Source organism: Typopeltis vanoorti, chromosome 24 (genome assembly GCF_054136105.1).
Source record: "Typopeltis vanoorti isolate ZY-2024b chromosome 24, IOZ_Tvanoo_1.0, whole genome shotgun sequence".
In the NCBI taxonomy this organism is placed as follows: Eukaryota; Metazoa; Arthropoda; class Arachnida; order Uropygi; family Thelyphonidae; genus Typopeltis; species Typopeltis vanoorti.
The window spans coordinates 45,628,525-45,650,961 of NC_143572.1; the positions used below are offsets into that span (position 1 = coordinate 45,628,525).

The window sequence follows — 22,437 nt, forward strand, 5'->3', positions numbered from 1 at the left end:
GAGTGGGTTAGAAATCCATTTCAAATTATCCCTGAAGGTTTCTCAATTGAAGAAGAGGAGCAATATAGACTTTATGTCAAGTGGTGAAATCAAAAGACAGTTTGCATCTAAATCATTTTTTGGAATTTTGGGCCAGTGTTGAGGATGAATTTTCTGCACTAAAGTCAACAGCTTTTCGTGCACTTTTGCCCTTTCCAACATCTTATTTTTGTGAAATTGGGTTTTCTGCAGTAGCTGCCTTAAAAACAAAATATAGATAGATCTCAGCTAAATATAGAAAGAGAACTAAAAATGTATCACCATCATATGAAAAGCTTTGCTCTGCAACATAGGCCCAAGGAAGCCATTAATTTTTAGATTGATTGTTATTGTTTAGTTTTAATTAGCAATTAGTATATTTTGCAATATTGATATGTTCCCATAAGCATAACTAGTTTATTCAATACAGTGGATTTTATACATTTTATTATTTTATTTTCAGAGTGTATTTTATGTTTTTGTGTCAATAAATAGTTTCATTAAATTACTTAAATATAAAGAGCTAATAAGCTTCATTTTGGCGATATAAACATTAAAATTAAGGGGATATTAAATCCCACATTGTTTTAAAACCGAATAAGAAACTCAAAGATTGGAATCAGAGAGTTTCTTGCTGAATATAGTAAACTATAAAGTATCGGCGACCACTAGCGTGAGCTAATGCAAGTGACCCTAGTACGTAGTACAATACTGGGCAATTCGTAGCAAAGGTGGTGAAGTTCTGATCGCTATTCTTAGGTATTTCCCATAATGTAAAAACACATTTCCTAGGAAATGTATGCTGTTATTACATTATGGTGGAAGGTCACTACCCAGACTAGTTTCAGCCTTTTTTGAGGCTTCATCAGTGAGTAGCTAGACCAATTAAATTGGTCTAGCTACATCAGTGAGTAACTGATGAATTTTCTGCACTAAAGTCAACAGCTTTTCGTGCACTTTTGCCCTTTCCAACATCTTGTTTTTGTGAAATTGGGTTTTTAAATTAAATTGGTCTAGCTACTCACTGATGAAGCTTCAAAAAAGGCTGAAACCGGTCTGGGTAGTGACCTTTCACCATAATGTAATAACAGCATACATTTCCTAGGAACTGTGTTTTTACATTATGGGAAATACCTAAGAATAACGATCAGAACTTCACCACCTTTGCTACGAGTTGTCCGGTATTGTACTACGTACTAGGGTCACTTGCATTAGCTCACGCTAGTGGTCGTCGATACTTTATAGTTTACTATATTTGGCAAGAAATTCTCTGATTCCAATCTTTGAATTTCTTATTCGGTTTTAAAACAATGTGGGATTTAATATCCCCTTAATTTTAATAATGTTTCATTAAATGTTTTTGTTTCAATAAAGTAGTTTTTCATTTGATTTCCACTTTCTTCGCCCCTCCTTTAGATGTTTCACACCTCCATAGGTTGAGAATCACTGGTTTAAACAGATTGTGTAGAGGGGATTCTAGGGTCAGTAATCTTTGGCATGGAATGAATGTCAAATTTGACAAATTCATGTTTTTTGCCCTTTTTATGGAAGGAATTGTGCAGAATATGGTTAGTATAGGTATGGTGTACTATTGTATAGGATGTTAGTATAGGATGACTGTTGAGGTTCTCTGTGGAATAACAGGTTAAGTTTAGATGCATTCAAGTGAGTTGCATGTCATTAATTTTCATGTTGATGTGTATTTTTTATTTATTTTAATTTAATTTAATTTTATTATTGTATATAATATTTTTTTTGCATGGGATTTTATTGTTTTAGTTTTTTTGGAGTGTTTTGATTTTTTTTTTGTTGATTTTTGTGAGAGTTTATCTTTTTAACTGCAATGTTGCTGTTATTTATTGTGATATCTTTCATATGCTTCTGTAGGCGCATTTGGAAGAATGATGGAATATATGCCCAGTTGGGAAAAAACTAGGTTCAGTTCTCATCATACTCCTCAAAGTAATCTTTGTATGGTCGTTCTCATCTGAAGGTGAGTTAGCTAGTCTCTGTAGAGGTGGTAGGGATTTTTCTCTCAGAAACTCAAGTTTTTCCTCCTACAAAACAGGCAAACTAGTCATCTATCATTCAGTTAACAGATAAGAATGTTGTGTAGTAGATAGTGTAGTGCAGGAAGTGGATCATGTAATATTGGATTGTGTCGCTGTAGTGTAGCCTCCTTGGTGGAGTTGCCATGTAATGATAATAAGTCAGAAACTTTAAAAAAGCAAGAACCTGGAGAATGCTTCCATATTGCTGTACTCAGACTTATCTCCAGGCACTATCTGACAGAGTGGTAGCAGCAGAATTATTTGCTGGCTGGTGGAAAGCCTCCTGATGCATTATCATCAGGTTCACTCTCATGTATAGATATAGTAGTTGGCCTACAGAACCACTTGATTGCTATACATGAAAGAAGTGCTACTCCATAGTTAATTATGGTATTTGTGTGATATTATTGACAGATAATTTCTCTTCCAGATTAATCTGTTCAGAATATCCATCTAAGCCATCATCCACACTTTTCATGTGAACGTGAGAGGGGAGGAAACAGTACGTTCAGTGAGCTTTATCCATGGGGACTGTGTTATTATGTGTACTATATTATATAAGGCATGGGTATTTGTAAAACTTACTTTGAATGAGCTTATGTGGCTACTTGAGTTTATAAATAAAAGTTTATCATTAAAAATAAAGTCAAGTGAGAGAATTCATATCTCATTCGATAATAATGATGCCCTTTGGCTGGTATAACCTGCATGTGAATCCCATCTAGGATTGCAAAGAATCTATAAGAGCTTTTCAGCCAAAACTGAGTTAGCTGGCCTCATACATAGTGGGGATTTTCTCCCAGAAACTGAGATTTTTCATGTCACAGGATAAACTGACTAGAAAATACATGTAATTTAGAGACATTATAGATTATACAGATAGGCTTATCTTAACATTGTTTCTATGACGCCAAGTTACTTGACCATGAGAGGCCACTGAGCCTGATGCTTAAGGAGATGAGTCAATAACTGATATATTATATAACTTTTATAAACAATTCATTAGTTTTTATTAATAAATACAATTTATGAAATTACTCATCGTATGTACCAATGGTTAGCATACAAAAGAATATTTAAATTGATTATTGCTAGAGACAAAGTAATAAAGTATTGGTATATGTTCATCATTTGCATTTCCTTCAGTATACTAAAATGGTTGATCTACCCTGTTTATGAAATACATAACCCCCAAAAAGTTTTATAATTATTAAATAATGGCTAATTTATAGTGTTTTGTAATTTTATAAAGTTTTTAGCATATAATCACAAACAAACAAACAAAAAAAAAATCTAATTTCACAGAATTACTATGGATTTTGATGCCTTGCTCACTTCACTTGCCAACTCCTACTCTTCAGTGCTTTGTTCTACAGCTTACTAATTTGTGTGCATGTTCAGTGAAGCACATTAAATATCTGCATTTTTAACCACCCAACTGGCCATTATGTGTATATACATCCAGGTTACCATGGATGCAAAGTGCATATTAAATTTGAAATATATGATGGATACGAAGTGTAGAGGAGTGATGTATTTTATCCATATTGATGGTGACATGGTTTTAAACCAAGAAAAGTAAAATAAATGTCTGTATTTGAAAAACTACTTTTGCTAAGACTTGTCTTGGTATGTTCCACTAAGTAACACACACGAGCAAATCAGAGGTCGGTCACACTTCATAAATTATAAAAACAAGTAAAGCAGAGGAATCAAAATGAACATTTTAAGCAGAAGTGTGATCTTCCGTTCTTAGAAGTTGCCTTGGTATACATGACTGAAGTTATTGCATAAGCTACAATTTATGAAGAAGATGGCTCAAATTTTGTGTAATTTTAATAACATGATGAAATTACACATTTTCATATCTGACATATTTCACATAATGAAATATGTTGGATATGTTACACATCTATAATTACATGGATGCGACCATTGAAACTGAAATAACATTTGGATACTATTAAATTAACATATATATGAAGCATAAAAGATCTAATAACTATTACTGTTTTTAAATTTTTGATGGTTTAAAAATATATATCTTTATCAGCATAGCTTTTATAGTGTAACTAAGAGAGATCTTAACTTAATTTTTTTTTTCTTTGTGTTGTGTGTGTGTAAAGCCTAAAAATATTTTATAATTTTATTTCATTCAGTTTTTGCAGTCTTCTGTTATCAGACAAAAAGAAAAGTTTGTGCATCTGCAATCTAGTCATAATGTTCAAGTCCATTCCTATTTTGCTGATGACCTTCTAGTCCAAAAAGTGTAACACTCATCTAGGCTGTAATTTTAAAATGTGCTCTATTGGCAAGATTGGTGTATTGTTTTTACTTCTTTTTGTGAATAGTCTTACTAGTGCTGATGATTATTATGAGCTTCTGGGTGTTGGAAAGGATGCTAATAATAGGGAAATTCGACGAGCATTCAAAAAGTTGGCATTAAAATTACATCCTGATAAAAATAAAGTAAGTGTTCTAAAATAATGGTTTCAGTATTTTCATATTGTACAATAAATCAATAATAATCATACCACTGATTTTCTAGCACCTTTGGCCAGACCAACAGATGACACGTAATAATAATTCATCAGTACATCTTTGACCCACTAATTATATCTCTCCCACATGTTTAAAGCACCATGGACTACTAGAAACTTAATATATTCAATGTAAATTAAAGATGAATTAAGTGATTAAATAAAATGTATCTGTATAAATGATACAGACTTGTGCTTACACTTGATACCATTAGTGTGAACTGCCTTGCTCCCTGCCAAGAATCATTCAAAATCAAGAGATCACCATTAAATGTAGATGTAAATAATTAAGCAAGGGTGTACGTGCAATGCCATCTGTGGGTGGTCCAGTGAAGTAGCTGGGTAGTCACAGAAATTTCAAATGCACTATTGTAATTTTTGTCTGGACTAAAGAAGGTGCTGAACCATTTACTGGAAAATCAGTGGTATACCTGTATAATTTTGTATATTATGCATGTAGTTATGTGTGGAGTAAATAGAAGTTAAAAGATATTGACTGGTTAAGTCCTGAATTTATTTATTTTTCTTTTCTTTTGTTTATAAATGTTTACCTACATAAGGTTGGAAACCTATAGCACATTAGTACAATGATGGATTATGGGTGACAATCTTTGACCTTGGAATTTTGTTGTAGAAAGGAGTCTTTTATGCCTCCAGTATGCAAAGCAGTGATATTATATTGTGTGACAAAGCATCTGTCACTTAAATCTTTGTAATCTGCAAAATAATCTTATTGCTTATCACAAAAAAGCTCAAACAGATAATTTGTGGAAACCATTTTGAGTTGTTTTCACAGTTTTTCATATACTTTTTTTGCAAGTGGGATGCACATAAAAATTAAAATAGTTACAATATACAAGTAGTGAAATGTTATATTACTTTATGATTTAAAAAAAATAAAAATAGCAGTCTCACCTATATTACATTAATGCCAGCTTTGTTCTGTTGCAAAGCATATTATACTTGACAGAAAATTCTTGATTTCATCCATTTTTTATCCAAGGTATAAGCAAATAAAAGTTTGCACCTGAAACATCTTCAAGATTAAGCTCTTTATAAAGAAAGGTTGGTTTCACATCAAAGCTCTCTGTATCTCGTAATGCCAAGCATGTTACTTCTCAGAACATATATTACCACGTATCATGGTGAGAGAGTTCCTGTCCACATCTGATGTGTTTTGTATTAAGACAGCTTGATGTGAAGTCATCTACTCTCTATAACTAGTTGTCATGAAGATATTTATTTACTCATACTTGAGTGACATGGATGAAAACAAGAAATGCAGTTTCTTGTCAAGTATAACATACTTTAATACCAGAAGAAAAAAATAATTAGAGGAATATTATCTGAAAATTGAATTGAAATATATGATTAGAGAATGTTTATTTTTTAAAAAGGGATATACTTTGTTAACGTGTTTCTTAGGATGATGAAGATGCACATGAAAAATTTATTAAAGTAAATAAAGCATATGAAGTACTTAAAGATGAAGAAACAAGAAAAAAATATGATCTTCATGGTGAGGAAGGTCTTAAAGATGATTTTGGTAAAGGATGGAGAGGAAGCTACCATAGCTGGAATTATTATTATGAAAACTTTGGTGAGTGTTGAATTATGTATTTTTTTTTTTTTTTTTTTTAAATTACAGATGTGGATGAAATTTTTAAATAATGTTATAATAGTATACATAGTAAGTTGACATTAATGGTCTAAGTGGTTGAGTGTGTGTTGCATATATATAAAGGTGGTGGTAAACTGTTTAGATATTGCACTGTGTTGAATCCTTTTTTTTTCCTCTCTCATGAAGAAGAGCATCAGTTTTCTGGTAAGTGCCTTTCTTTGTAATAACTTACTGAGGACAAGAAAAAGTCTTGAAGTGTTTTACAATTGTATGGCATGCTGATGTTTTATTAATGAACAATTACAATAGTCAATAAGCACATATTAGTGCCTCTGATAGTTTTAACTATCTATACATATTTTGTTGAAATTTGAGTTCTTGTATAAAAATTATACATATTTCTCTTGATTTAATTGATACATTACTTAATATAATTCATATCATGCATTCAGTTGATATTAAACTGATAACCTATTATTACTCAAGCTCTGTAATCATACCTTCTTCAAGCTGTAAGCATATTTATCTACAATTTTCTCTTACATGAATTGGAGTATGGCTTTAATTCATTATTCCTGCAAGTAGGAATTTATTCTGACAAGCAACTTAAAACTACAGCTTGAAGCACAATTTTCAGTATTTTGTTTTTCCTGCAATATACAAATTTCCATAAATTCACATGTAGAGAACAAACACTCTAGAAAAATTGTTATTGTTGATAGCAATGTTTTCAGATTGCATTGAGATATAAGAGTGTGCAGATGATTTGAAAAATAGTATTGAGCAGAATAAAATGAATAATCAATTAAAAATAAAAAATATCTGGACTAAAGTTTTTTGAAAAGAATCAAAGATTAAAAAACTATGTTGACTCAAATATACAAAATTGAGGGGAGAGAAAAAAAATTAAGAAGTTTGATAAGAACCAAACCATAGAAATTGAATGGAAACTTTTGATGCAAAGAATTAGGAAAACATGTGAAGTTGTTTCAAAGATAGAAAAATAATAACTCTGTGGTGAGCACAGGAAGTTAAAGAATCAGTCTAAGTTCCTAGCTACTTAAGTCAGCACATGTGTTCTTAAAGAATACAGAGAAAAATGTAGGAAACTGAATTATTTGGTAACTACATAAAGTCATGGGAAGATTTTGGAAAGAATATAGAAAATAAATATCACGAAGGTGACAATGTTTCAGCAGCTGCGGAAAAAAGATTGGATATGGAGATAAGAGGATAACAAAAGGAATCGGATACTAAAGATGATGTAAAGACAGAACAAAAAGGACATTCCAGATGTCTGAATAATTATTTTGAAAGAAGTAATTATTTAGATGATTATAATCAAGTGAAAGTTTTTTTACTTGGTTATAAATTAAATTAAAAATGCTAAGAAATTATATTCTTGTTTAATCCTTTATCCAAGTATAAGTAAACAAAGTTTGCATGTGGAGTTTCTTCGTAACTAGGCTGCTTGTATATAGAAGATAATGACTTCACATGAATTGCCTTAGTATCGCTTAATGCAAAACACACCAGACGACCCAGCAAAGATGATAATACTATTATTAATATGGTGTTACGTAATATTGGTATGATGTTATACATAAAGGTGTTAAATAATATTAATAAGGTGTTACACCTTTTCACTACTTGTACACATACTGACCACTGAATTAGAAACTTTTATTTAATACCATGTTGAGAACCTCCTTTAGTCTAGATTACAGCACATGTGCGATTTGGCATAGATTCCACAATGTGTTGGATTGCATCTATGTCTACAACATATAAGGCGTTCACCAGACAAGCCTTTTGATTTGATGTAAGAGGACTTTGCTCCCAGATCTGTATTTTTTCTAATGTCCCATACATTCTCAATGGGGTTCAGATCCAGGCTTTGTGGTGGCTAGGGAAGATGGTGGAAGTCACTGTCGTTCTCAATGAACCACTACTGAACAACTCTTGTGCGATGACAGTAGCATTGTCTTCCATGAAATAACTGTCACCTGCTGCATAAAAAATCAACATTGCAGGATGGACTCGATCAGCAAAAATGTTCAGATATTCCTTGGCAGACACCCAAACTTTCAGCAATATTGGGACCCATTCCATACCAGCAGAACATGCCCCACACTGTATCACTACGTCCAGAACCTTGAGTTTTGTTTATAAGGCAAGCTGGGTTTATTGCTTCATGAGGCTCCTGCCAAACACTTTCTGTCTACCATCAGTACAGAACAAGGTGCACCATGACTTGTTAGACCACGACTTTTTTTCAGTGTCCAGTCATGGTGTTTCTGACACCATTGTAGATGAATTTCCTTGCTCTTTGCAGAAATCAGTGGTTCTGTATAGGCATATGACTGCCAATACCAATCCTCTTCAATTCCCTGTGCGTAGTTCAATGAGATATGGGACAGGAATAGTCATCATTAAATGCTTTGGTCAATTGCTGCACTGCACATAGGAAGTTCTGTTTATCCATACAAGCCATCTTAGATGATGGTGATCTCGTTTCTGACAGACTATCTTTGGACCACAGTTATGCCTTTTGACAAGAAATCTAGGTTATTTTTCCACTGATTAAACACCTAGGATATCTCACCTTTTGAGAAACCAGTCAGCTCTGCTATTTTCAAAATCGGGACTCCAGCCAGACGGGCACCCACAATAAGCCTTTTATCAAACTCTGAAAGATCCTTTGTTTTTCCTGTTGAGATCAACACTATTGTTGATTACTGACAGCAGCATTCTTAAATAGTTGCCTAGAACACTTGGCAATGTACATGACCAAGTATCTTGTATTTATGCTGTGACGTTTATGTACATCTGCATAAAGGTTTTTAATTCAGTGCCAGTATGTGTGTATGGGATATGACTGCTGCATTACTTCGACCCTAGTATCTCTTTTAGGTCTGACTTCCACTGATAAGACCTCAATAAAAGTTAAAACCAGTCTGAGGTAGTTGTTTTCTCTTAACGCATAGTATTATACATATAGATGGATGTGCACTTTGCTTTATGGGATACTATGGCAATTAATGTAGTCATTAGTATCTATATACAAGTATGTACTGTATATAAAACTTTCTGCAAATAGCTCTAATCCAAAGTATTGTAATATTTTCACTACTCGTATATGGGATATACATGACTTCTGCATTACTTCAGCTATGGTATCTCTTCTGGGTCTGGCTCCCACAGATGTGGGACCTGCTGAAGTGGTCTCAAATCATTGCATTCCATTAGATGCCTGGTATGGTATGACCTCTACTGATGTGCTCTTTATTGAGGCAGGCCCTTTAGTGGATGCCTTCCCTGGGAATTGTGTGGTTCTGGCTGATTGTGTGGAGATTGATGCTTGGCTTAGTGATGGATTTTTGCCTATCACCAAGTTGAGCCAAGGCTTGTCTAGTGAAACCACTGAGATTAATGGAGTTCAATGAGTTATAGGATCCTTTGGATTACTCATTGAGGTTAAAGTGATCTCAAGGATTGCCTAGCTTATGGAGAAGACTCTTTGCTTAACCAGAAGTATAATTTCTTGGCATTTTTATTTAAGATGACTAGATTAAAGCTCTCATCTTGTCAATTTATTAAGAGAGAAAGAGAAACTGAATGTACAAATTAGAGAGGTATCAGTATTCCAGGAAAGATTTTGTAAGCATACTTGAAAGAAATGTTGAAGGGGAAAGTGGTGAAGCACAAGCTGGATTTAAGCTAAATAGGAATGTCCAAGATCAGATTTTTGCCTGACAGGAAATTGTGTGAACTATAATAGAGACCCTTAGATCTCTGTTTTTGTTGAGCGTTCAAAATGTATGTTTAGGTATCAAGGGAGGAACTGTTAAGCCATTTCATTATATTAAGAGAGACTATTTTCATCATATTATATTGATACTAGTAGGATAATCCTAGTTATATTCCATAAATAGAATTTTCTTTTGAAGTTATAAGGATGGGCCTAACTTTTGTCCACAGTCACAATTTTGTGAAGAAAAGCATTGCCTGCACTTTGGCACTGTTGGAGCAGTTGGTGACAACCTTCTATAAGGGAAGGCAATGCCTTTTTTTTTTTTTTTTTTTTATGTGTGTGTGTTATGAAGAAAATTGTCTGCTCTTTGATAACTGAAATTATTGAAATAATTGAAACAATTGTCAATAAACTTCCCATCTTATGTGTTTCATTTGCTAGTTAAGCAGTATCTGATATGTGTATCTCATTTCTGTAGAAATTTGGGTGACTCCTGTTAATTCAATGTTTAGTTTCATTTACTAGTGATTTCTGATTTATTTTCTAATTTTCTTTGATTAATTTGTCAGCTTAATTCTTCCTTCCTTTCTTTTCCTAATGGAAATCATCATTTGTATACCACTGAAAAGTTTCCTGTGTTTTAGTGGTGTACAATACATCTACAGTTGCTTCAGCTATAAATTTTTGTGTATCACAAATTTGATTACTGCTGGCTGTTTTACACTTTTCAACAAACATGTAAAAGGCTTCTCCCTTGTGTATGCAATAATATAGAAATAAAACTTTAAAATGTTTACCACTACATGCTAAACTGTGGTGGAGGGAAGAAGGAACAAATCAAGATTGTACATTTTGCATTTTTGCCTTTGTAGTTAAATGACATGTCTAAGTAAAGCAGTCTCAAATCCATATTATTATTTGTCTTTTGTTTTGAAGTAACAATCTCACTGTTCAAAACTTCATAATTATATTAGTTTTTAATAGAAAGGGGGATGGTAAATCCCTTTATGTTTCTATAGCCGGGTACGAAACTCAGTTGCCCTGGTGTTGTACTACCCAAGTGATCATTTACACTTGGGCTCGCTGATAGTTTTTTTGGCATGAAACTCTATGGATTTCGATCCGAGTTTCGTACCTGGCTATAAAAACATAGGGGAATTTACCATTCCCCTTTCTATTAACATATTCGCCGGTAAAATAGCCTTTCAGCTTATTAAATTAGTATATTAGTTTTTATGTATATTGGTATATTGTATTGGTATTTTTATTTGTAATACAACCTTTGTGGGTGTTCTATATATATATATATATAACTTTTTTTTTTTGCACAAAATATTGTACTGCGCATAATGCAAGCATGTATAAAAACTACCATAAGCATAAAAAAATAATTTATTTGAGACTTGTTTTTTTATCATATAATAAATGAGAAATAATAGAGAAAAATCTGTGTGCATACATGACTCAAAAACAGTAATATTATTAAGAGAGACTTCCAGGGAGGCCACATACTACACACACCAGCTGTCATAATTGTTCTTAAATTCATTCACACTGCTTGCACACACACAATATCCAATGGCAATCCATTCTAATCATGCACCACTTTATGAGAGAAAAAATCTACCTCTCAGTCACTTCTTAGCAGCATTCATTCTCAGCTTCCAAGGATGTCCTCTTGTCCTTTCCCTACCCTTCATAAAATAAAAAATTCCATCAACTGAAATCCTGTATGACCCTTTCAGAAGATTGTAAGTCTCAATCATATCACACCACTTTTTCTTGTTTGCTAGTGTCTGCAGTCTACAAATTCTCCATCTGTCTTCATAATCAGTATTCCACAATCCTGATATCATTTTTAACACTCTTCTTTGCCCCCTCCCCTCCCACTGTATCAGAATCACAACCGACACCAGAACTGTGTGCAGTAGTCCAAGTGAGGTCTTATAATGGCCTTGTAAAGAGGCAAAATGACATTCTTATCTTTACAAGTCAAGGTTCGTTTCAGAAGTGCAATTATTCTCTGAGTTGTATTTACAATTTTTGCTATATAAACCTTGAACTTCAACTTCCTGTCTACTAAAACTCCAAGATATCTTCCTGAACAGTGTTTTCTAGTAATCACATCATTATAATATGACGTTGGATATCTAATCACACCAAAATACGCGATCTTACGTTTATTAATATTGAAATGACAGCCATTTTTACATGCCCACAATTCCGGCCTATTCAAATCATTCTGCAAGTACTGCATGCCAGCAATCTTCCTGATTACCTTACCTATCTTATAATCACATCATCAGCAAATAGCTATACGTTGCATTTCAAATCCTTCCCAATATTATTAATGTACATATCGAATAACAATGGACCAAAGACTGATCCTTGAGGCACACCACTGGTTATCTTGAATCCCATATGCAAATTTTTGATGTCTTTCAGTTAGCCATCTTCCTATCCATGCCAATAGTATGTAATTCAATCTCATATTCTCTAATTTATGCAAGTCTTCCATGCTGTATTCTGTCAAAAAAGCCTTAACAACATCCAAAAATATCATGGGGTATCCATTCTCCTAGTCTTGCTCTATGGTAACATTATTATAGAATGTGAGCAAGTTCTAAAACATGACCTTCCTTTAGTAAACCCATGTATAATGACCGCACATTGTTTTTTAATCAGTGATGTCATAATTTTTGCTGATTTTGACATCAGTTCATTAAAGACAGTGTTTTTTTTTTTTTTTTTTCATGATTTATAATCACTCTTTCTGTCTTTTTAAAATATATTCACATCCATGTATGTCTAGGTGATTTTGTGCCAAAGTCGTCTCAGTTTGTCTGTTTTGAATTTCACTCAATGTTTTGCATTACTCAGCATTAATCATTTTTAACCAATAATGCAATTGGTTATTTATTTAAAAATTAAATAAACCCCCTCATTTAAAACCAAAAGAATCAAAAATAAAATAAAGCAATCAAATTACAAAAAAAAAGAAAAAAAAAGTTTTTTGAATCAAAATCACTCTGGTGATGTAATTTATTTTATTGTTATTATAATTTAATATTGTTGTTATAATTTATAATATTATTATATTATAATTTATTATATTATTTTCTAGATGATGATGATACTATCATAAATTTAGAGAAAAACTTTGATACATGTCTCTTCAGTTTAAAAATGAGGTAAATTGCCAGTAATTAAAAAAAAATTGCCAAAATGTTCTGAATGGCAGAAATAATTACATTTATTTTGTTCATGCTAAAATTGTTTGTTATTGGCAAATTTTTAATAGCATTATTGATATGAAAGATAAATGTCATTAAAATCCCAGTATAAGTTGGCTACTGAATGGCATTATACTTTCCAGATTATCGTTATATGCATCTATTATGAGGGGTTTCTGAAAAGTAAAGTAACACATTTTTTTTCCCTTAATAATGGTTAAAGGGAATTGAGATAAAACATGATGGACAGATAGACCTGTTAATGCCTGGTGTGGGTACAGAATTCTTCAGTACTGGTATTGATAAACTGATCTGTCATTGGGAGACAAGTGCATCAATAAATTTGCAAACACTGTGGAAAAGTAGTACATTTTCACTTATTTCTTGGTGTATAATTTCAACTTACTATTATTAAACATCCTTGAGGGAAAAAAAAAAGTGTTACCTTACTTTTCAAAAACCCCTCGTATAATAAGAGGTTAATTAATAAAAATTCTAATTGCAAAAATAATATACTGTTAATCAGTAAAGCTTAATTTTTCTTAAGCTACACTAATTAATAATATGTTAAGTATAGCTAAATGTATTTTAATTGAAGTGTTAAATTTAACAATTGCTTATCAACTTAAATAATGAATTTCTTTTGGTCTTTGCTATTACTATATGTAAAAATATGTGCTATCTATGTTTTATCAGTAATTTGCCTGATAATCTGTTTCTTCATTTTTGTTGACAGGTATTTATGATGATGATCAAGAAATTATCACACTCAGTAAAAGTGATTTTGGTAAGATTTTCATTTTAACTTTTTTGTAATGTTATCTGTTACTATGCTCAGAATAAAACTTTTATTCCTGGCATAATTATTCTGACTTTTATTCTGAACAAAATTAAATTTTAAAAAAAAATTAAATTTTGTACAATAAAAAGATCTAAATGTATTTTAAAATGAGTAGTAAATCATTTGCCATTCACTTAAAAAAAAGTGATTAAAATTTATATATTCTCCCCCTTTCTACACACAGAAACACATTCACAAATATGCATAGTCTATAACATGTCACTGTTGTGTATGTGGGCCAGTTAGTTAAATAAAAAAAGAAGGAATGTTGTGATGGGTTTCTTGAAAAGCTGGAAGTTATAGTTGGTTGTAATTGGTCACCTCTAGTTAGATAGACGGGACCCAAGTGACGAACAGCTAGCTGTGCAGGATAGAAGTGATTGCATAGCTGGTGTGAACAAATCAGCTTTCTAATTGGACAGAGCTTCCTAATTGGAAGCTGATTTGCTCATAGAAGAGTGTCTAGGAAAAAAAAAAGACTGGTCCCCAAAACTTATGCCATAGAAACTCATTAACAGATTCCATCTTTCTCCCTAACCACTTGTCACTAGCATGTTGGTTTAATCTCCTGTATATGGGATTGACATAAAAAATTTGTAGATTACTAATAACTCCATTGTGGGTTACAGAAAATATTTAAAAAAAAAATAATAATAATAGTGCAGGATGTTTAGATTTCTTTTGGATAAAGCATGTTATTTGTGAATGTTTATATGTGAAAAAAAAAGGTATTTAAACATAATTAGTATTATGCTATGAGGTTATTCTTTCATTTCTTATGTAAGAAAGCAAAGAACATAAGGAGGTATAGTCAAGTAAGTCTGATTATTTTTAAATCCTGACTTGCCTGTATTCAGATTATTAATTAAGACAGTGAACTTGAACATCATAGCAAAACAACTTTATTACTATCATGAAAATATAGTGCGTGAAGGGATAAAATATGAGCTGAAAACTATCACTTCAATTTATTGCCTTAAGATAAGGTGACCATATCTGAACACTGCAGTCCACATGTGATTTTACCTGAGTTTTAAAAAGTAGGAGAACAACTTCATTATTCCTGCAAGTTAGTGTTTCTTTTCAACATTTCAGTTAGTTGATGGGATGCCATTTATCATTATGGCTCTTGCCTTTAATTCTCTATCATCACCCCTAAGGTCTTCATTATCTGGTCCTCCTTCTGCTCACTAGGAATTGTCTTTAAGTTAGTCATTGCTAATTCTCTTACACATTACTTTAGTACAGGTTAATAACCTGAAATGTTGAAAAGAAACACTGACTTGCAGGAATAATAAAGCAAATAATAATAAACAATGTATTTCAGAAAAAAAATATTTATGCATACTTGAGAAAAGAAAAATAGCTGAAGGGAAATTGGAAAAGAACAATTTGTCTTTAACCAAATAAAGATTTTTAAATCAGATATTTACCTTATAACAATATAGTCAAGAAATCATCAGAATTAAGTTTTGTTGATCATCTAAAAAAAAAAAAAACAGTTTTCCAATTGAGCAGAGCTTCCTAATTGGAAGCTAATTTGCTCGTAGAAGAGTGTAGAAAAAGATACATCCCATATCCCCCAAACTAATATTAAACTGTGTATAATACTAATCTATCTGGTGTTAACAATCTTATACGAAGTGTTGCATAGTTTATATTAAGTTGCAAATTAGCAGTTAGAATTTAAGTAGTTGCTCTGGAAGATTGCTTTGATTTTAAGTCAGATAAGTTATACAATATCTCTACTGTAGTTTATGATTGCATGGACTAGATAGAAAAGTCGGATTAAACTTTGCACTTATAGAAGATATTAAACTTAGTTCTTTATTCTGTATGGATGACATTATCCTCTTAAATAAATCTGCTGTTCAAGTGTTTAGCAAATTTAATAATTTCTACAATAAGTCCAGTATGACAATCAGTATACAAGAATGAAATGGTGTAAATAAGCAGAACACATCACCTACATTCTTGGTAGCATATGTATAGAACATTACATATTTTTAGCTGTTTTGGCAATTTTTAGTGAAGATGGCTAATTAAATATGGAAGTAGATAATTGGATATGCAAAGATCTGTAGAAGCCAATTTTAACTTGTAGATCTGAGAGATAAGTTAAAAATTTGATCATCTTCAAGATATTACAGATACTATAGTTCTGAGAAAAATTGGTCAGTTGAATTGATGATATTAATGGCAGAACCATATTAACTCCCCAACCGGCCACAACGTCTATAAATGTCAAGATAAATCTGGATACGAAGCTCTAAAACCCATTGAATAACATGGATAAGAAGTGCAATTTGGTGTCACTATTTCATCCACATTGGCCGGTAGGGAGATTAAAGTCGAAGAAACTGAGATGGTGTAGTTCATTTTTATTTTTGCATAAAGTACTCTACACAAATTACCTTCACTCCACCCACTGAATACCCTTTTTGCATTTGTGGTGGTATCCTTCAGAGCTGCCTAAAAATCTTTTTAATTTAGTACAGAAGAAAGCAGTTATGTTAATGACCAGTCTCTTACCAGTTTGATCCACTCTTTCATGCTGACTTTCAGTTTCTTCTACTCACTTGCATTTTCTATAAATGTTTCCATGGTCATCATTAGAATTGGCACAACTAATTAATACAAACTCCTTTAAATATGTTAAAACACGTGGCATCTATTCAACATTCTTTAACAATTTAAAAATGTCCAAACTCGCAGAACAAATTTTTCTTCACGTGTCATCTATTCAACATTCTTTAACAATTTAAAAATGTCCAAACTCGCAGAACAAATTTTTCTTCCTCTTCATTCATTCTTTCTGTTGCTGTCTTTTGGAATATTCTCTTGAGTTGTATGAAATCTAAAGAAAATAATCTGCAGGTTTTTAGATCTACTGTTAATGAACTTTTCTCTCTTTCTCTGCCCATTAATGCTAATGCTAATGTACTATAGGTTGAACAACCTCTCATTGCTCAACCTATAATATATCAGTATAGAAGAAAGCGCTGATCATAAACTAGTCACAAATATTAAGCGCATTAGACTTATCTTAATGTGGTAGTTCACCCATTGAAGGTAATGCAATCTTACTTTGTGCTGACAATATCTGAGCTCTGTTCTGTATAAAGCAAGTCTGGCTGGAATATGTCTTGCTGTTCTCTCTGTTTCATTTATATGTTTCAAAATTAAACAGTGTTCATAAAGGTGATCTTATAAACAATTATTTAATTATATTTGCAGACTGTATGCTACCTTGTGGGTATGTGTTCATACAATATATATGGGAGGGCTGAAAAGTTCTGATAAACACCTAGAACAAAAATTGTATTAAAGCAACTGATATAACCATTCTATATTATTTTCGACCATCTAATGAATGCAAGAAATTAACATAAACTGGATTGTATATTGGCTGAAGGATTTTAATAATTGATACTAAGTAAAAAACACCAAGTTTCATATCAGCCTTGCAGTCCATTGCAAACCAACCAACACAGGTCAGTATTTGCACTTCACATCTTCACACCACATTTCTCAAAAACCGAGTATCGTACACATGCTCAAAAATAGGGCCACTCGCATTACAACAGAAGAAAAAGATCTCGAACATGAATTATCCCATATATCAAAACCCTGATAGACGATGGCTATCCAAAAAAACTGATTCATAAGATACTTTTCTGCGACCCACAACAACAATCTGAGGAAACACATTACAAATTCACCATTGCCATTCCTTATGCTGTGACAGTTTCTAAAAAGATTGTTACACTCCTCAAGCCACATGAAATACGAGTGACTTTTAAACCTTTAAAGACTATCCGCCACTTTTTAAGATCTCCGAAAGACAGTTATGCCTTCTTCAAATACGCCGGTGTCTATAACATCTCCTGTTCATGTGGATTAAATTACATTGGTCAGACCTCAAGAAGTTTGGAAATAAGGGAAAGAGAACATGTCGGAGATGTAAACAACAACAGAGAAGACAGTTCTGGGTTAGCCCTTCATTTCTCAAGGACAAACCATACCATTGAATGGGACAAAAACTCCATGCTCTATTTTAGAGGAAGATTTTTGCTCCCGAAACATAAAAGAAGCTATAGCAGTCATCTGTTCTAAAGGCAACCTCAATAGAAATCAAGGATTAATTCTAGCTGATATTTGGAAGACCCTCATAAAATCATTAAGCATGCCAGAGTTACAGAACATTCCTGCTTGACAACACACTCCATGTGTTTGATGTACCGTTCTTCTGTATTTGTAAAAAATACAATTGTATTCGGTTCATTCCTTCACGAACAGTTTAAGTTGTTTTGTATCTCTTTTATACACCCTGATGAAGACAGACAGCTAAGTTAGTGAAACTTGTTGGTGTTTTTTACTTAGTATCAATTATTAAAATCCTTCAGCCAATATACAACCCAGTTTGTTAATTTCTTGCAACTGATATAACCACAAGAAAGAGCATATCTTAACCCCCCCTATATTTCATCAAATTGTAATAATATGTTCTTTTTCTTTTACAATATATAAGAAGACATGTCCAAGGTTTGAAGAAATTTGAAGACACAGAGGTGTGGGCCATCATCAAGTTTTTCATGCTGCAAGAAACGACTGCAACTATGATTCACCAAACTTTGAGACTTTAGTTGACTGTGCCCTGGCATATCCAACAGTTGCCAGATGGGTGGCCAAGTTTAAAACTGGGCATCCTGAAACAACAGATGCCCCCAAGTCAGGAAGACCTTTCACAGTGATCACACCTCAAAACATCGATACAGTGCATGACATGATCCTTAATGATAGACGAAAACCAGACTGGAAATATCCATGGAATAAGTTGGGTGATCCCAACTTATCCACCAACATTGGGACATGCAGATGCTCTCAGCAAAAGTGGGTCCCCAAATGTTTGAATGCTGACCAAAAGAGAAAACCTATTGTCATCGCAAGGGATTTGGGATCATTTTGAGAAATCGGGTGCAAATTTTTTGGCTCTGTTAAATTTGTGATCTTTGTAAACTTCATAAGAGAATCTACTTGATCACAATTTAACAAGTAGAAACCTTAATAAGAAAATCATGCTTGCATTTAAGTATAAAATGAAATAAATATATTGAAAAGAATAATTGTTAACTCGTATAAGAACATTGATTGTATAATATTAGAAAAATGAGAATTAATTTACAGTATTTAGTTATAAGAATTTTGCATGTAAAAGGCTTGCTTGTTATACACTTGAAACAAGAGATTGAAAGTTATGCTAATTCTTAGAAAAAATGGGTGAGCTGATAGAGTTTGATAAAGCTGACTCATAGGGTTACCTAGAAGCGAAGTAAAGTCCAAGATCACGGTTCCCGATTTAGACACTGGTGTGAGTCAGTCGCGTGCACACGGCCCACCAAAGATGGAAAGTTCAGCAGGGAGACACCACCCTAACAGGTTACGAGAAACGTATCCTAATGTCGGGGGGAAGAAAATTAATTGCAGGAGGTGTTGGTAGGGTCATATAAAAGGGTTAGGACCCCCCCCCACACACACCCCAAGAAGTCTTTTGCCAGTTTTCATTTAGAGGTTACCTTATGCAGTTTCCTGAGTGACAGTCTGGAGTCTCCTCCGTCCGCCACGACATGGGATATTAGTAAGTTGGATTTAGGTCCTGTTTTCTTACCATCGAGAAAACCCTAGTCCAAAGGAAGGAGACTATCAGTGGAAATTGTGGATATCCTCATGACGAATCTGATGACTGCAGAACAGCAGATAGATCATGTTTCCTTAGAAGAAGCCTGATATGCTGCAACCAAGATGGCCCTCATGTTCCGAAGTACCCCAAATATGTCCCATTACAGAAGGAGATTTTCTTCAGGAATCGCAGACTTCTTGGGGGGGGGGGGGGTCCTAACCCTTTTATATGACCCTAGCAACACCTCATGCAATTGAAGGACTTGAATGAGAGTTGAACTAGGACTTTAGCTCACTTAATAGTATAGAGAAAGAGGGAACTAGTTTATCAGTATTACTGAATGAATGATAGTGTGTATAGATACTAGTATATGTAATTTACCCTTAACTGAGAATGGTCAAGAGAATTGAATGTGGCATTCATTGTAGCAATGGAATTGCTAAGCCCACATAACTCTTGTAAATTAATGTGTGTAATTCAATCGTGTCTAATTGAATTATTGTGTCATATTATTGTGCTTAAGAGGGTGAAAGATTTAAGCCAACTTAATCGTTGACGGGAAAGCCCCTTTATCTTGTGCGTGAAGAGTCCTTTGTGGAGGCATAAAAGTTTATCCCACGTGCTGGTGTGAAATTCTCAATTTTGTATTTTGCTTATCTTATTAATATTGTATCAGCTAATTATTGAATTGTAGTTTTTAGAATTTAATGTACTGTATTGTATTTATGAGTTTAATAAACTTTTGCTTATCAGATATTCAGTTGTCTGAAATTGCCATTCAATTCACCTCTTGTTATAACGTACGAACCTAGGCGCGGGGGGGGGGGTTAAAAGTTAAGCTGTTAAAAATTCCAAAATATTTACTCAAAACTAATATGAGAAAGGATCAAAATTATGTGCAAACCAATATACACACACACACACACTACAAACTGATATTTTAATAATGGCTATTTTTATGGTAAAGTAGAGAGCCATAATGGAATCATAACCACAAAGAAATTTGCATCTTTTCACTAATATTTAACTGAAATTTTAAAAATACAGACTAAAAATACCTGTATAATATAAACTCTTGTATAATGAATAGATATTTATTACAAAAAAAAAAAAATTTTTTTTACATTTTAAAATATTCATATGCATTCAGATTAGTAATACTAATTGTAATAATAAAAAAATACTATATTTTAAATACACAGAACACAGATTTTTTTTTTGTTTGTTTATTTAACCATTGTCAGAAATTAGAAAACTCAATATCAGAGTATTAAATTTTTTAACATATTTTATTTTGCAGAACAATCAGTGATGGATTCACCTGACATTTGGTTTGTGAATTTTTACTCTCCCCAGTGTTCGCATTGTCATCACTTAGCACCAGCTGTAAGTATTGTCTTAATATTTCCATCTTTTAAATAGTTTGAAATTTGGCAACTGCATTATGTAAAGGAGAATCTCGTCATTCAGGTTTATTTTTTTTATATAGGGCCTAAATGTTATCCTTCATTATAGGTGTTTTGCAAAATTATTTTGTATCTCTCACTTAGACAAGATTTTATTGAAATTTGGTATTTGGAATGCTTAAAAAAAATTTGTCAAGCCATTGCAGTTTAAGAGTCATAAATTTTCATTGTGACAATTTTCAGGAGCACAAGGGACAGAATACTTCAAAATTATATATAGCAGTAACTCGTTTCTGATATAACGGCAGCCAGTTCATTTTGTTATTGAGAATAGATATAACTTTGAATATGTTCAAATGGTTTAATTTTGATGCTCTGATTGTTTTTTATTTGCTCATCATCATCATCAAGTTTCTGACATGTATACCCTCAAGGGGTGTACAGGATATGATAGTATTCCTATACTATATGAAAAATTTACATCATTACTAACTTCCTATCTACAATTTTCCTCTAAATCAGTCTGTTACTTGTCAAGACTCCAACATTATCAGATCTTATATTTCTATCGTCAAAGGCACGTTGTGCCGTATCAATCCACCTATATCTTGGCCTTCCTCTGGGTATTTTTCCTGTCAACCTGGCAGAGAACACTTGTTTTGCCAATCTTTCCTCGCCCATTCTGTTTAAATGACCATACCACCTGAGATTAGCTCTCTAACGCATTCCTGGATGCTAACAATGTCAAGTTCTTTCCTAATATCCTCATTTTTAATATTATATTGCCATTGATGCCATCTGTTCATGCCTCTAATCTTTCTCAGGATTCTCATATCTGTGGTCTCTAGTCTTTGGTCGAGTGTTTTACTTCTGACCCAGCTCTCAGATTATCTTATTCTTATGAATTTATTCAATTGACTTTCTACTATACCAGCTTCTGTTGTCTATTTCCATATTTAATTTACCATCTTCAGTAAAAATCGTGCCTAAGTACTGAAATGTTAATGAAATGAAATGAAATGTTAATGTTTTACACAGGTTCTCCATTCACAAAGCATTTGACATTTTCAACAATTCTACCTATTTTCATTATCTTTGTCTTTTTAATGCTGGCCTTCATACCATATTTAATACAACAGTTATTGAATTTATTCAGGTAATCTTACAAACTTGTAACGGATTTATTTAGAAGTATAACATCATCTGCATAAAGCAAAGAGCTGACATTAACATCTCCAATTCTGATATCATGTTTCATACCACTTTCCTTCATAATGTGATCCATATTCCTGT

At 32.8% G+C, this 22,437-nt stretch overlaps 1 protein-coding gene across 2 annotated transcripts in view; it reads left to right on the forward strand.

Moving 5' to 3' along the window:
* LOC150093148 (endoplasmic reticulum disulfide reductase DNAJC10-like) overlaps positions 1–22,437 on the forward strand; it is a 185,147-nt gene that overhangs the window by 12,897 nt on the left and 149,813 nt on the right. The window contains exons 2-6 of one of the 2 annotated variants that reach the window (XM_090413490.1): positions 1,906–2,011; positions 4,229–4,538; positions 6,035–6,209; positions 13,954–14,004; positions 21,039–21,124. In XM_090413490.1, coding sequence (XP_090269616.1) covers positions 4,368–4,538; positions 6,035–6,209; positions 13,954–14,004; positions 21,039–21,124 — 483 coding nt within the window. In that variant the 5' untranslated portion in view covers positions 1,906–2,011; positions 4,229–4,367. The remainder of the gene's footprint in view (positions 1–1,905; positions 2,012–4,228; positions 4,539–6,034; positions 6,210–13,953; positions 14,005–21,038; positions 21,125–22,437) is intronic. The other variant, XM_090413491.1, reaches the window with a different exon arrangement.